This window comes from Coregonus lavaretus, assembly GCF_964263955.1.
Source record: "Coregonus lavaretus genome assembly, chromosome: 16".
Taxonomy (NCBI): domain Eukaryota; kingdom Metazoa; phylum Chordata; class Actinopteri; order Salmoniformes; family Salmonidae; genus Coregonus; species Coregonus lavaretus.
Genome location: NC_140003.1, coordinates 32,096,581 through 32,113,474, shown reverse-complemented (window position 1 = coordinate 32,113,474; position 16,894 = coordinate 32,096,581). Strand labels below are relative to the sequence as shown.

At 43.2% G+C, this 16,894-nt stretch overlaps 1 protein-coding gene across 1 annotated transcript; it reads left to right on the top strand.

The window, feature by feature from the left end:
* Nucleotides 1-13,239: 13,239 nt before the first annotated feature.
* LOC311144148 (complement C1q-like protein 2) lies at nt 13,240-15,094 on the top strand. Its single transcript, XM_084180143.1, has 2 exons — nt 13,240-13,991; nt 14,514-15,094. Exons 1-2 carry the CDS (start codon nt 13,383-13,385, stop codon nt 14,691-14,693), a joined length of 789 nt encoding a protein of 262 aa, XP_084036269.1. The 5' UTR covers nt 13,240-13,382; the 3' UTR covers nt 14,694-15,094.
* Nucleotides 15,095-16,894: the final 1,800 nt, after the last annotated feature.

Below are 16,894 nucleotides of genomic sequence, written 5' to 3'. Positions count from 1 at the left end.
GCTAAAGCCCCTCCCCATCCCAAGTTGGGCCAGGACCCATCCATCGAAAACAGCACACAGTGCCACCCACAAAACAGAAGCAGGTCAACCGCCAAATGAATTTCCAATGCTCTCACCTCAATATATATATATGTATATGTAGCTATTTAAAAATATATATCCATTCAAATATCTTGCATATCTTATTTTCCATCATTATCGATTAATATGCGTAATAATGTTGGCAGTTCATGCGTAGGATTTAAACCTATAACCCGGATTGCCATTGTATTACATTACATTTTTGACAAGCAATTATTACTTAAGCAAACAATTATTGTGGTTCATCCTATATTCTCCCTAACATCCTTACCCCCTTGCAACAGATGTGGGCTAAACATACACGCACATACTCTAACACACTCAACCCCTTTCCTCCACAATCAACCATAAGATCAGATGCTCAACGGTTGTTACATCCCAGAGCCCAACTCAAGAAAGGACCTGATTTACGAATGCATATACAGTTACAGCTGTTTGAGAAAGCATGCAAGATTGAGCAAAAATGGACAACAATGTGAGATTTGATTAATCTATTTAATCTATGTCAAGTCCTAGGTGATGGAGATCAGATCCACCCTCTTCACCCTCTTCACCTGAGACACAAACACTCTGGTCCCCCGTTGTAACCATTTTCCCCAAGCATCTCCGTGCAGTCAGACCTTTGATCATTTTGGGCCACTTGGGCCACAATAATAAGCCCCCTCTCTGATTGTCCGAGTGTGACCCCCCCCCCATGGGTTACTGCAGCCATTGTTGCCAGCACTGCCACTACCTGGGTGGGGGTACCCCACCGGAATCCCCACCGGCTAGGTACAAGGTCATCAAGGTTCTCATTAGCAGCTTTGAGAATTTCCTTGTATATTATGCTCTCCCATCAGGGGGCTCTGGCTTTGTAGGACCAACCCTGCCAGGCAGGCTCAGAATCTTGAGTGGGCGGTGCTGCTCAAGTAGGTCTCTGACCGCATGTATTTTTCTGTTTAGGCTGCATACAACTAAATGTTGTTTAAATGCTGAGCGCTTTAAGTCCCTACCAGCCTATTGTGTCGTACTGCAAATGCTTCACAATGTATTTCTTTGTAGGCTATAGCCTTGAAATAATTGAAATAATATAGCCTAAATCATTCATTTTAGTTCCTTCTTAGGCTCCCTGTCTGGCTCCTGACCTATTTAGAGTGTTTATATGCTGTTTAATTTTTCATGTTACAGTTTTTCACAATTGTTAAAACACTAAAACCCATTTAGCTAATTATGCAGTCTGTTGTCAATATCTTAAACCATTTCACATGGTAAAACACAATTTGCAGATCTCACTTAGACTTTTCAGCAAAACTCTAAACACATTCTCATTCTCAAAACACATTCTGCACTCTAATGCACATGTCATCCATACTGGTAAACACAAGTGGCAACAATCAAATACAAATAGAGAACACATGTCATTGATTGAACACAACCACTCAAAATTGATTTAACCTGTTTCAAATGATGCGACACAACCAATATAAGCCAGTTCAGAGAGCAAACAGGTTGTTGAAGGTGGGAAGGAGAAAGTCTGAGAATGGATAGAATAAACATTGTGAGAGGACGAGGACGAGTGCGTATGCGAGGTGGGCTACGAGGAGGAAGAGGAGGAAGAGGAGGACGAGGGCAAGAAAGAGGAAGAGGAGGACGAAGAGGAAGAGGAAGACAAAAAGTGGAAATATCTGATGAAATTCGAGCAACAGTCATAGACCATGTTCTTGTCCATGGACTGACAATGAGGGAAGCAGGACTTAGAGTGTAACCCAATTTGAGCCGATTTTCTGTGTCCACCATAGTAAGGACATTCAGAGAAGAGAACAGGTACAGTATACTACTGTATTTTTGTAATTGCAAATGTAGACATTTGTAAAGTTAATCACTGTATGTATTGTACTGCATGAATATGTTTTGTAACTGCACAACTACTTTTTGTAGAATTGCAAGGCTGCCACATGCAGGTGGAAGGACAGCTATATTCACTCGGGAGCAAGAGGCCGTTATAGTTGGCATGGTACTTCAAGATAATGCAATACGACTCAGAGAAATCCAGCAACGAGTGATACAAGACAACACACACTTCCAGGGAATTGACAGTGTGAGCATTTCCACAATTGACCGTGTCCTCCATCGTAACAGGATGCGAATGAAACAAGTATACAGAGTACCTTTTGAGCGCAACTCACCAAGGGTGAAAGAACTGCGAGCTCAGTATGTGCAAGTAAGTGTACATTCAGAAACATCAATGGGCAGTTTATGAACTTGTACCTCCCTCCATACTCGCCTTTCCTGAATCCGATTGAGGAGTTTTTCTCCTCTTGGAGATGGAAAGTGTATGATAGGCAACCCTACACCAGAGTAAATCTGCTGCAAGCCATATATTTAGCCTGTGGTGATATAGGTGAGGAATCATGTCAGGGCTGGATACGGCACACAAGAGGCTTCTTCCCCCGTTGCCTCAGGAGGGACAATATTGCATGTGACATCGACGAAGTGCTCTGGCCTGACCCAGCCCAAAGACAAGAAGAAGCACATTGATCACATGTTTACTCCTTTGATTTGTGTCCCTTTTAGTATTGTATACTGTAGTACAGTGCATTGTAGGCTGTATACTGTACAATGGACAAATTGTATGGCCCTGAACATTGTGCTTTCCATTTGTTAACAGTACTGACTGCTCAATAGATTTAGACTGGTTGCAGGTTCATATCAACAAAGAACAATAATTACAGTATCACAGAGACAAAGGACAAGTTTGTGAGATGCAGGGTACAGTACTGTAAAAATAGGGGTACAAGGAGGAGGAAGAACAAAAAACAAAATTGCAAAGAGCAAAGCAGAGCAGTAATTTCTGATCAATTTTGAGCTACTATGATAGAACATGTTTTCGTTCATCAAAAGACAATGACGGAAAAATATGAAATTTGTTTTGAGATTAAAAATTTACTTCTCCCTGAGAACTGTATGTTTTGAACAATGTGTTTTCTATTTTTCGGTGTATTGTTTACTGACTGCTTGAGAGTGTATATCATTTTGATCACTTTGTTTATGATTTGAGAGCAGTGTTTGATTTTGAACACAGGTAAAACTGTTTTGAGGCGAATGTTTCATTTTGCGAGAGGAGTCAGAGGTTTTGTAAATAGTGCTTGAAGATGAGGTTTTGTGTTTAATGTTTTCAGGAAATGGAGCAAGGTTTCAGAAATTGTGTTTTAGCAATTGAGAAAAACTGTAATTCAAATACTTTTCATTCAAATCCATCTGGTTTGGTTTCAATACTTTAAAACCAAATAGTAGGTCCAGGTAGTCACAATAATAGATGGGTGTTGATTAAATTGTGATTTTAATTAATGGAGCGAATTTGGAGTGGCAGTTTTATTTTCTGTGAGCATGGAGCGGTTTTTAGCGAAGCGGTTGGAAAGGACAATGAGACGATGATTTCCAACCGCTAAACTCCACTCACATGCTCTGATCGGAACTGCTGCAAGTAAAGCTCATGTATCCATAGCATGTGAGACCTGGAGAGATATTACATTATATCAAATAGTAGTTGACAAGTATATAACAGATACAGTATTTGAAAGCCTTCATGCAGTAATTTACCTCCATACTTCCTTTGAACAGTGCTGGATGTGGTGATAACAGAAGCTCTGCTCCCCCTTCACCCCCCCAGTTCGTACACAATGACTTCTATCTGAGGATGTATGTTCCCTATTTTAGGAGTCTGTCCTCTCTTCTACAGTAAAAAAAAACACTCCTGCTGCTGCTCCCACATCCCATTAGCCTTGCTTTATAACCACAGTACAGAGAGAGAAAAGCAGGTTGTACTAACTATGATATAGCCTGAAACCTTTTGAATGTGCATGTTGACTCATGAAAAGCCTGATGGGCATCATAATATTAGAATGTGCTAAGCAATCTCACACCCACAGGCCCACTCTGACAATACTCACTCTAATGACTTTGTATTACAGCACTGATAAAACTAGTGAAGAGCTCAGAGTTTGTTCAGAGACACTTTCTCCAAATCCAGGAGAAGGATGCTAATCACAAAGTATATTGACTTAATTATCGCTCCCAGGGAGTGTTGATCGGGGGGAGGGGGTGACACGGTGCCCCCCCGCTTCCTGATCTTTGTTAGAAACTCATTAGTGAGGAACGAGGGGGAATAAACACTGGTGCCTTGTTAGCCGCTAGTTTAGCCTGCTGAGACAAGGGTGTTAGAAGTTAAACCCCGGATCTAGGAGATAAGGATTAGGTGAGCCCAACAACAGAAGGGAAGCCGGTGCTCTGCGCCAGATTACAGTGGAGAGTGCCAGCCAACAGCAGGGTGGTGCCACTTTGCAGCCCTCTCATGCATGGGCTTTCAGGCCACAAATTGCATGTAGACCCACTTGTATTTAGCAGTATACAGTGCATTCGGAAAGTGTTCAGACCCCTTCACTTTTTCCACATTTTGTTACATTACAGCCTTATTCTAAAATGGATGAAATCGTTTTTTCCCCTCATCAATCTACACACAATACCCCATAATGACAAAGCAAAAACAGTTTTTATTTTTTTAGCAAATGTATTAAAAATACAAAACTGAAATATCACATTTACATAAGTATTCAGACCCTTACTCAGTACTTTGTTGAAGCACCATTGGCAGTGATCTTGGGTATGACGCTACAAGCTTGGCACACCTGTATTTGAGGAGTTTCTCCCATTCTTCTCTGCAGATCCTCTCAAGCTCTGTCAGGTTGGATGGGGAGCGTCGCAGCACAGATATTTTCAGGTCTCTCCAAGTCTGGGCTCTGGCTGGGCCACTCAAGGACATTCAGAGACTTGTCCTGAAGCCACTCCTGCGTTGTCTTGGCTGTGTGCTTTGGGTCGTTGTCCTGTTGGAAGGAGGAGCAGGTTTTCATCAAGGATCTCTCTGTACTTTGCTCTGTTCATCTTTCCCTCGATCCTGACTAGTCTCCCAGTCCCTGCCACTGAAAAACATCCCCACAGCATGATGCTGCCACCACCATGCTTCACCGTAGCATTCAGGTCAAAGAGTTCAATCCTGGTTTCATCAGATCAGAGAATCTTGTTTCTCATGGTCTGAGAGTCCTTTAGGTGCCTTTTGGCAAACTCCAAGTGGGCTGTCATGTGCATTTTACTGAGGAGTGGCTTCCATCTGGCCACTCTTCCATAAAGGCCTGCTTGGTGGAGTGCTGCAGAGATGGTTGTCCTTCTGGAAGGTTCTCCCATCTCCACAGAGGAACTCTGGAGCTCTGTCAGAGTGACCATCGGGTTCTTGGTCACCTCCCTGACCAAGGCCCTTCTCTCTTGATTGCTCAGTTTGGCCGGGCGGCCAGCTCTAGGAAGAGTCTTGGTGGTTCCAAACTTCTTCCATTTAAGAATGATGGAGGCCACTGTGTTCTTGGGGACCTTCAATGCTACCTTGACACAATCCTGTCTCGGAGCTCTACGGACAATTCCTTCGACCTCAAGGCTTGGTTTTTGCTCTGACATGTACTGTCAACTGTGGGAACATATTTAGACAGGTGTGTGTCTTTCCCCCCAAAATTCAAAAAAAATATTTGGTTATTTAGCAGATGCTCTTATCCAGAGCGACTTACAGGAGCAATTAGGGTTAAGTGCCTTGCTCAAGGGCACATCGACAGATTTTTCACCTAGTCGGCTCAGGGATTAGAACCAGCGACCTTTTGGTTACTGGCACAACGCTCTTAACCACTAAGCTACCTGCCGCCCCAAATCATGTCCAATCAATTGAAATTACCACAGGTGGACTCCAATCAAGTTGTAGAAACATCTCAAGGATGATCAATGGAAACAGGATGCACCTGAGCTTAATTTCGAGTTATTTCTGTGTATTTTTTTAATACATTTGCAAAAATTCCTAAAAACCTGTTTTTGCTTTGTCATTATGGGGTATTGTGTGTAGATTGATGAGGAATTTTGTTTATTTTATCCATTATAGAATAAGGCTGTGACGTAGCAAAATGTGGAAAAAGTCAAGGGGTCTGAATACTTTCCGAATGCACTGTACCTTGTGATTTCCAGTGTAATGGCAGTGTAATGTTCTGTTACACTGTTGCAATGCTCTTATGATGAGTAACAAAGCATGACACCTAAAGACTTCTGTAAGCTCCCCAAGCTAATTCCTGGGCTTTAGCTCAGCGGGTTATCAAATCAAATCAAATCAAATTTTATTTGTCACATACACGTGTTTAGCAGATGGTATAGCGGGTGTAGCGAAATGCTTGTGCTTCTAGCTCCGACGGTGCAGTAATATCTAACAAGTCATATGTAAAAATGTCACAACATATACCCAATACACACAAAACTAGTAAGGAATGGGATTTAAGAAAATATATATATATGGACAAGCAATGACAGAGCGGCATGTACTAAGATACAGAAGAATATTATAGAATAGAATGCAGTATATACATATGAGATGAGTAGTCCAAGATGTAAACATTATTAAAGTGACTAGTGTTCCATTTCTTAAAGTGGCCAGTGATTTCTATAGGCAGCAGCAGCCTCTAATGTGCTAGTGGTGGCTATTTAACAGTCTAATGGCCTTGAGATAGAAGCTGTTTTTCATTCTGTCGGTCCCAGCTTTGATGCATCTGTACTGACCGCCCCTTCTGGATGATAGCGGGGTGAACAGGCAGTGGCTCGGGTGGTTGATGTCCTTGATGATCTTTTTGGCCTTCCTGTGACATCGGGTGCTGTATGTGTCTTGGAGGGCGGGTAGTTTGCCCCCGGTAATGCGTTCGGCAGACCGCACCACCCTCTGGAGAGCCCTGCGGTTGTGGGCGGTGCAGTTGCCCTACCAGGTGGTGATACAGCCCGACAGGATGCTCTCAATTGTGCATCTGTAAAAGTTTGTGAGGGTTTTAGGTGCTAAGACGAATTTCTTCAGCCTCCTGATTTTGGAGAGGCTCTGTTGCGCCTTCTTCACCACACTGTCTGTTTGGGTGGACCATTTCAGTTTGTCGGTGATGTGTACGCCAAGGAACTTGAAGCTTTCCACCTTCTCCACTGCGGTCCCGTCAATGTGGATAGGGGGGTGCACCCTCTGCTGTTTCCTGAAGTCCACAATCACAGTCTTATGACCATGTGATAAGTTTAATAAGACCCGCAAGAGACCTGAGTTGGACACGGAAAATTTGTCTCAAAGTCTCTGTGTCAAAATGAAATAGGCCTATTTTAGCTGTTTTACACCAAAACCACTGTTTTACGACTAAGTGCTCAACATTACATGCAACATCAGTACAGGGCACTGCATTGCTTCAGCCTTGGCTTTATGGTAAAGATTAGGCTACTGTGCGGGTGAAGACACAATTTCTCATTGTGGATTCCAGATATACACTGTAAAGGGGCTGCCGTGAATTTGACAGTAACTTACAGGCAAGTTAAATTCTGTCTTTCATATTACAGTACACCTACTGTAATATAAATATGGTATCAAAGCAAGTAATGTGTAATGACACAGTACAATACCTTAAAATGGACTGTATTATACTGTAAAAAGTAAATGCTACCGTAATGTGAATTAATGAATGAAATTCATTGAGGGGAGGCTGGTTGGTGCAAGCAAGTTGGCTGCTTGGTAGTTTTTACACATTACAGCATACAGTATTAATGAATATTTTGTGTTTTATATCACTTGCTCCTCTAGAAGCCTTAACAAAGACTTTCAAACTGGCAGCGACTACAGGGCAAAACAGACCAAAAGGACATGGCAAAATGCTCAACCATTTAAGGTTTAAGACTTGCTTCCACTCCAATCTGTTCCCGGCCTACACATTTTAAATTGAAAGGGCACTATAACCACATGCAGGTTAGCGTTTTTCATCATGAATCTTGTTCTGGAGGCAGCTCTGCAGAGTGGTCACTAGCTAGCACAGCCACAAAGTCATAAAATCGGATTTTAAACCTAACCTTAACCACACTGCTAACCCTAATGCCTAACCCTAAACTTAAATTAAGACCAAAACACTCGTTTTAGTTTTCATTAAGTTTGACAAAATAGCCAATTTTGACTTTGCAACTGGCCTATCGAAGGGGAAATCGCTCAGTTCTGCCTCCAGGACAAGACTCATGACAATAACTGTCAACCTGCCAACCACATTGGAGTTAAATTGGTACAGCATTCCCACTCATGGGTGCAACAAATATAGCCTCTTACAAAGCATGCCTCAAAATATGTTAATGAGACAGAAACAACAATACCATGCACCCACTAGTAGTCAAAAGGTTTTGGGCATTCCAAAGATATAGTACAGTACTGTATTCTGTGGGGTGGAATTACAGTACCATTGGAAATACAGCAATTATTTCACCAACCACAACATTTTCCCACAATGCACCATCATTTTGAGTATGATGCAGTTAATGGGCTGAATCTACCACGCACCCAGAGCTGATTATGAAGGTGCTGGAGGCAAAAGGCAAAGCTGGAGAAACAGGAAAAAGTATCTGCACACTTCCTGTCAGATGCAAATATCTTTATAATTATAATTATAATTAATATGCCATTTAGCAGATGCTTTTATCCAAAGCGACTTACAGTCATGCGTGCATACATGTTTGTGTATGGGTGGTCCCGGGTATCGAACCCACTATCTTGGCGTTACAAGAGCCGTGCTCTACCAGCTGAGCTACAGAGGACCTTTAATTGTGCCTGAGCTTTTGGTCAGTCGACCTTCATCAGAGCATGTCTTCACAAACCAGTATGGTGCAGTAAACGTTTCAAAGTATTTGAAATGTTATAATTTTTTATTTATATTTTTACTGTTGATGTTACCCAAAATTACAGTTTAAATTACAGTTTTCCGTTACAGTGTATGGCTCTTGGTATTATCACAAATTTAGACTCCCGAGTGGCGCAGTGGTCTATCGCAGTGCTAGCTGTGCCACTAGAGATCCTGGTTCGAATCCAGGCTCTGTCGTAGCCGGCCGCGACCGGGAGACCCATGGGGTGGCGTGCACAATTGGCCCAGGGTAGGGGAGGGAATGGCCGGCAGGGGATGTAGCTCAGTTGGTAGAGCATGGCGTTTGCAACGCCAGGGTTGTGGGTTTGATAAAAAAATTATGTATGCACTAACTGTAAGTCGCTCTGGATAAGAGCGTCTGCTAAAATGTAAATGTAGATTTTTTTCTCCTATGTTCTTTGATTCTTCTTTGGAATGTACACTGCTCAAAAAAATAAAGGGAACACTTAAACAACACAATGTAACTCCAAGTCAATCACACTTCTGTGAAATCAAACTGTCCACTTAGGAAGCAACACTGATTGACAATAAATGTCACAGACGGAATAGACAACAGGTGGAAATTATAGGCAATTAGCAAGACACCCCCAATGAAGGACTGGTTTTGCAGGTGGTGACCACAGACCACTTCTCAGTTCCTATGCTTCCTGGCTGATGTTTTGGTCACTTTTGAATGCTGGTGGTGCTTTCACTCTAGTGGTAGCATGAGACGGAGTCTACAACCCACACAAGTGGCTCAGGTAGTGCAGCTCATCCAGGATGGCACATCAATGCGAGCTGTGGCAAGAAGGTTTGCTGTGTCTGTCAGCGTAGTGTCCAGAGCATGGAGGCACTACCAGGAGACAGGCCAGTACATCAGGAGACGTGGAGGAGGCCGTAGGAGGGCAACAACCCTGCAGCAGGACTGCTACCTCCGCCTTTGTGCAAGGAGGAGCAGGAGGAGCACTGCCAGAGCCCTGCAAAATGACCTCCAGCAGGCCACAAATGTGCATGTGTCTGCTCAAACGGTCAGAAACAGACTCCATGAGGGTGGTATGAGGGCCCGACGTCCACAGGTGGGGGTTGTGCTTACAGCCCAACACCGTGCAGGACGTTTAGCATTTGCCAGAGAACACCAACATTGGCAAATTCGCCACTGGCGCCCTGTGCTCTTCACAGATGAAAGCAGGTTCACACTGAGCACGTGACAGACGTGACAGAGTCTGGAGACGCCGTGGAGAACGTTCTGCTGCCTGCAACATCCTCCAGCATGACTGGTTTGGCGGTGGGTCAGTCATGGTGTGGGGTGGCATTTCTTTGGGGGGCCGCACAGCCCTCCATGTGCTTGCCAGAGGTAGCCTGACTGCCATTAGGTACCGAGATGAGATCCTCAGACCCCTTGTGAGACCAAATGCTGGTGCGGTTGGCCCTGGGTTCCTCCTAATGCAAGACAATGCTAGACCTCATGTGGCTGGAGTGTGTCAGCAGTTCCTGCAAGAGGAAGGCATTGATGCTATGGACTGGCCCGCCCGTTCCCCAGACCTGAATCCAATTGAGCACATCTGGGACATCATGTCTCGCTCCATCCACCAAAGCCACGTTGCACCACAGACTGTCCAGGAGTTGGCGGATGCTTTAGTCCAGGTCTGGGAGGAGATCCCTCAGGAGACCATCCGCCACCTCATCAGGAGCATGCCCAGGCGTTGTAGGGAGGTCATACAGGCACGTGGAGGCCACACACACTACTGAGCCTCATTTTGACTTGTTTTAAGGACATTACATCAAAGTTGGATCAGCCTTTAGTGTGGTTTTCCACTTTAATTTTGAGGGTGACTCCAAATCCAGACCTCCATGGGTTGATAAATTTGATTTCCATTGATAATTTTTGTGTGATTTTGTTGTCAGCACATTCAACTATGTAAAGAAAAAAGTATTTAATAAGATTATTTCATTCATTCAGATCTAGGATGTGTTATTTTAGTGTTCCCTTAATTTTTTTGAGCAGTGTACATCTTCCTCACCTTGATGCATTGAATATAATAAATAATGCAATTTCACAGGACATCTTTATAACAAAAACGTGCACTTACAGTGTCTTCAGAAAGTATTCACACCCCTTGACTTTTTCCAAATGTTGCTGTGTTAGAGACTGAATTTAAAATAAATTACATTGAGATTTTGTGTCACTGATCTACACATAATACCCCATAATGTCAAAGTGCAATGATGTATGAAAAATGTATGCACTCACTAACTGTAAGTCGCTCTGGATAAGAGCGTCTGCTAAATGACTAAAATGTAAAATGTAAAAATGTTTTCAAACCTAAATAAGTTCAGGAGTAAACATGTGCTTAAAAACTCACATAATAAGTTGCATGGACTCCCTCTGTGTGCAATAATAGTGTTTAACATTATTTTTAAATGACTACCCCATCTCTGTAACCCACACACACAATTATCTGTAAGGTCCCTCAGTCGAGCAGTGAATTTCAAGCACAGATTTAACCACAAAGACCAGGGAGGTTTTCAAATGGTTCGCAAAGAAAGGCACCAATTGGTAGATGGGTAAAACAATATTAAAGCAGGCATTACATTTCCCTTTGAGCATGGTGCAGTTATTAATTACACTTTGGTTGGTGTATCAATACACCCAATCACAACAAAGATAAAGGCGCCCTTCCTAACTCAGTTGCCGGAGAGGAAGGAAACCGCTCAGGGATTTCATCATGAGGCCAATGGTGATTTTAAAACAGTTACAGAGTTTAATAGGAGATAACTGAGGATGGATCAACAACATTGTAGTTACTCCACAATACTCACATAAAAGACAGAGTGAAAAGAAGGAAGTCTGTACAGAATAAAAAATATTCCAAAACATGCATCCTGTTTCCAATAAGGCACTAAAGTAATACTGCAAAAAACGTGGCAAAGAAATGACCTTTTTGTCTTGAATACAAACATTATGTTTGGTGTAAATCCAACACAACACATCACTGAGTACCACTCTTCACGTTTTCAAGCATGGTGGTGGCTGCATCATGTTATAGGTATGCTTGTGTAACGGTCTGAAATGGCTAGCTAGTTAGCGGTGCGCGCTAGTAGCGTTTCAATCGGTGACGTCACTCGCTCTGAGACCTTGAAGTAGTTGTTTCCCTTGCTCTGCAAGGGCCACGGCTTTTGTGGAGCGATGGGTAATGGTGCTTCGAGGGTGACTGTTGTCGATGTGTGCAGAAGGTCCCTGGTTCAAGCCCAGATAGGGGCGAGGAGAAGGACAGAAGCAAAACGGTTACACTTGTCATCGTCAAGGACTAGGGAGTTTTCATGATAAAAAGAAACGGAATAGAGCTAAGCACAGGCAAAATCTTTCAGGAAAACTTGGTTCAGTCTACTTTCCAACAGACACTGGGAGACAAATTCACATTTCAGCAGGACAATTACCTAAAACACAAGGCCAAATACACACAGGAGTTACCAAGACGACATTGAACGTTCATGAGTGGCCTAGTTACAGTTTTGACTTAAATCGGCTTGAAAATCTATGGCAAGACTTGAAAATGGCTGTCTAGCAATGATCAACAACCAACTTGACAGAACTTGAATAATTTTTTTAAGAATATGGAGCAAATATTGTACAATCCAGGTGTGGAAAGCTCGTCGAGACTTATCCAGAAAGACTCACAGCTGTAACCGCTGCCAAATGTGATTTTAACATGTAGATACATTAGTGTTTTATTTTCCATTATTAAACAAAACATTTTTAAAGGTTTCTTCCACTTTGACATTACAGAGTATTTTCAGTACATCATTGACAAAAAAAGTACATTTAAATCCATATTAATCCCACAATGTAACACAACAACATGTGGAAAAAATCAAGAGGTGTGAATACTTTCTGAAGGCACTGTAGATGTCTTCTCTCAAATAAGTAGAAATAAGGGGGAGAGAATTCCCTGTCAACATTTCAATAATGGGGTTTAAGTGTTAGTGATGCTCTCTATGACCTTAAACCAATTCCATATGTCAGTTTAGAACCCCCCTAGACTTTTAAGAATTAGTGACGCTCTCTGATCCAATATTCTGGTAGGTGCAGAGGATTTATAATTCATACATAAAGATGGAATGATTATTGTTGCAGTCTTAATCTAAATTGCAACAGGCTTTGCCCTCAACTTCTTACGTCAGCGCCGCTCTACTCCCCTCTGTTGTTGCAGACGGGCAGAAATCGCTCGAAGCTTTCTCTATTCAGCTCGGAGATCCAGCGCGTGTTCAGCCATGCCAAAACGAATACTTCCCCTGTCAACTCTGTGAAGCGTAGTGATACTGGCACAGCGTTAAGCGCCCCAAGGTGAACTAATCTTAAGGTTACAACACATTTGTTGTTTTCATTTTTTTATTTTATTCCTGGAATAGAGTGATTCCTTTTTAGTGCACTCGCTTTGTCTGCATTGCATTTTAGCGCACTCACAACCTTTCACCATTACTTCCCAAAGCAAAACAGACTTTTTAGCGCTTGCTTCTCGGACTCTCCAGAGGAAGCGTGTCGTTGCTGCTGTGGTTGGCATCGTCATGGTGTTAGCGCTTATCATAGCGATACCGCTGCTGGTCCAAGCATCCAAGACGGATGCACACTACGAGATGATGGGCACCTGTCGGATGATATGTGATCCATACAACCCCAAACCCAGCGCCAATGCTCTGGAAGTCATGCAGGACCTGAGCGCCATCCCATCCCCGGCGTTCTCGCATGGGACTAAAGGCGATCCGGGTCGGCCGGGGAAACCCGGACCGAGAGGTCCGCCAGGCGAACCGGGTCCACCCGGTCCAAGAGGACCGCCGGGGGACAGGGGGAACTCAGGGAAACCGGCTTTTCCCGGCCTTACCACGGGGGAGTCGGCTAAGGGGACTGTGAGTAGTGCCAGGACAAAGAATGGCGAGGACCGAGACTCCGCAATTGGTGGCACAAAAATCGCATTTTACTTGGGTCTGAAAAACCCCCACGAGGGATACGAGGTGCTAAGGTTCGACGACGTGGTGACAAACCTGGGGAACCATTACGACCCGTCTACCGGCAAGTTCACGTGTCAAGTGTCCGGGATCTACTACTTTACATACCATGTGTTAATGCGCGGAGGCGACGGGACCAGCATGTGGGCAGATTTGTGCAAAAACGGACAGGTAGGCTATACCTTATATTACGCAATTATATTTCCTGTTATGCAAAGTCAACATGATATGCTATACACTTCTGTAATTGAAGGAGAGCGGCCACATCCACTGTGCATTGACCCAGATTGATCTTGGATAGTTATTACGCGCAGAAAGCGCTTGTCTCTCCAAAACGGCATCTGCTCCGTGCACTTAATCTCACTCAGTGAGTTCAGTCAGTGAATTAATAGGCTTATGCCACTTTATTTGCCAGCAAAGACAAACTAATCGCTCGGTGGTTTTAACAAGACCTTTGTCGTCTACTGTAGCGGTCAGCCCTACCCTGGTCAGCCACCTGGAGCGTTTGAGCTGTGTAGCCTATACACATTGCCAACATAAACAAACAAGAAATCCTTTATTAGTTTGGTAGGTTCAAAGTGGTGAATCTATAATGTTTTAGCATTGGGTCAAGGGTGGGCACGAGTCAGTCAGTAGCCTATTAATTAATGTTGCAAAGTCCTTCACTACTCTAATAATGTATCTTATCCGCAGGTCCGCGCCAGTGCGATAGCCCAAGACGCAGACCAGAACTATGACTACGCCAGCAACAGTGTAGTGCTTCATCTAGACTCCGGGGACGAGATCTACATCAAGCTGGACGGAGGCAAGGCGCATGGGGGAAACAACAACAAGTACAGCACGTTTTCCGGTTTCATTTTGTATCCGGACTAAACCTAGACATGCAGGGATGTGAACTACATTATTAGACTCTATCATACCTAGAGCAAGATGCCCGTTGTCCGGGCGCCCCTGTAAGCGGCTGTGCGTCATTTGTTTGTATTTGTGGGGTTTGGGGAGCCAAGATATGCCATCCGCCCGTATACAGAAGACATTTCCGTGTGATGTGGTATATTTTGCTTGAAAATCTGTCTGTTTCCACTCAAGATATATAGCCTATTAAGATATATATGTATCAAAAATAAGCAACAAAGATGAAAGTAAGGAGTCAGATGTCATATTTATTGTTCCACCAATGTCCGTATGTTACAAAAATGTTTTATGTCTTATAGTAGCTTATTCCAGTACACTACGTCCATTGAAAATAAGTATTTCAATAAATTATGTTTTCTATTATGTCAGTTTATTTGTGGAATTTGTTGTCATGTTTAAGATCACATTCATTCTTCAAATAGATTGTAGATTAGATATATAATTTTAACCATAAATGAACCATCCTCCCAATAGATTTAGCCTAGAATGTGTGGCCTAATACATGTTTTTAATGGGGCGTTAGCTAAGAATGGCATTGCGCTGCGTTTTTGTCTGACTGTCTGGAGCTGTACTCCACTCCACATCCTGTATTCTTGTCTCACTCCTCCAGTCTCCATCCAGGGGTGTCACTGCCGGTGTCACTGTCGGTGTTTGTGGCGGGGACGGTTGGAGATGGATGTCCTACGGGGCACAGACTAAGGCCTGCATGGTTTAATTTACCTCGACACTGATCTATTCACGCCCCATTAATATTGGAGGGACGTGGGTCTAAGCACCTCATGTTCTACGAAGATGTCTGGGACAACAGCTTAGAAATCATACTCCATTATGGTACCCGTCCATATACTGAACAGATAGCATAACAGACCTGATGGCTCATGAGACTCCGCCTGCATGTTAATCCTGTATTAAGATCTTTAAAGCATACCCCCTCACAACCACTGTGTAAATATGTTATTCATCAAGCACCTTGTTTTTAGTTTCTGCTTGCACTTGGCTTTTAATACCGTTATTGTTTGCACAAATATTTTTGTATATGTTTGCCTGTGTTTTTTTCGCAGGTTGGCATTTATTGTCATGAATCTTGCCCTGGAGGCAGCTCTGCAGAGTGGTCAAAAGGTGGCACAGCCACAAAGTCATAAAATCTCATTTTAAACCTAACCTTAACCCTAACCTTAGTCACACTTCTAACCCTAATGCCTAACCCTAACTTTAAATTAAGACCAAAAAGCACACTTTTGTTTTCATGAATTTTTACGATATAGCCCATTTTGACTTCGCAGCTGTCCCATCAAGCGGAAATCGCTCAATTCTGCCTCCAGGGCAAGATTCACGACAATAAACGTCAACCTGCTTGTTTTTCATGCGTCTTGGTAGGAGGCTGATTAGCTGATTAAGATCCACAGGTTAACAGTGGTTCATGTTAACATTTTGCTAATGATGCCATTCTTCTCCATCGAAATAATACACAAGCATCTAAATAGCCTTTTATTCTGATTTCCTAAGCCAGACCAGTGGTTTCTGCACCATGGACAGCGCAGGTTAGGCAAAGACAGACTGTGAATCCCAAATCACCCTCTCGCCCCTACCAACTCGCTCGTAGGGGCCTCCTTTCTCACTGTTGCTGACGAAACTCAGAGGGTGACTTCCAGAGAGTGGCGATGGGATCAATAAACCCATCAACTTCGTGACACACTCCTTACTTGAATGATGCAATTCATGTTCCACTTTTAAATAATAAAACGAGCATGACATTCAAATGAACAAATCCCCCTATCGTTTTAGAATATATAAACCTCAATAAGAGTAACATTTTTATTTGGGAGGTATTTCATCTGTTACATTTGTCAAGTCTCGAAATCAGACATAAACAAATGCACGTGTAATTAGCCACGCCTCTCCATTATGTTGTATGAAATTGTCCAAACTCCAAACATATCGCAGTGGGTGTCGGGATAGCACTTCGCTTTGAAACCTGCATCCTTGCTGGCTCCGTCGAAGTGGCTATCTGAGGGTCTAATTAGCCCCTACACCTTCAATAATTTTCACTCCCTCAGCTTTGGGACACTTTTGCAAATTGTGGAGGCGCGTGTGAAAGCGCAAATGGAGGGGCGAGGGGAAGGGGGTGATTTGGGATTCAACAGAGACATTTTCCCCTATAC

What these genes read in the sequence shown, in the direction of transcription:
- LOC311144148 (XM_084180143.1), top strand. Translation starts at nt 13,383, where the DNA reads ATGGTGTTAGCGCTTATCATAGCGATACCGCTGCTGGTCCAAGCATCC. An exon ending in ATTTGTGCAAAAACGGACAG is followed by an intron (nt 13,992 to 14,513) that starts GTAGGCTATACC and finishes TCTTATCCGCAG; the next exon opens with GTCCGCGCCAGTGCGATAGC.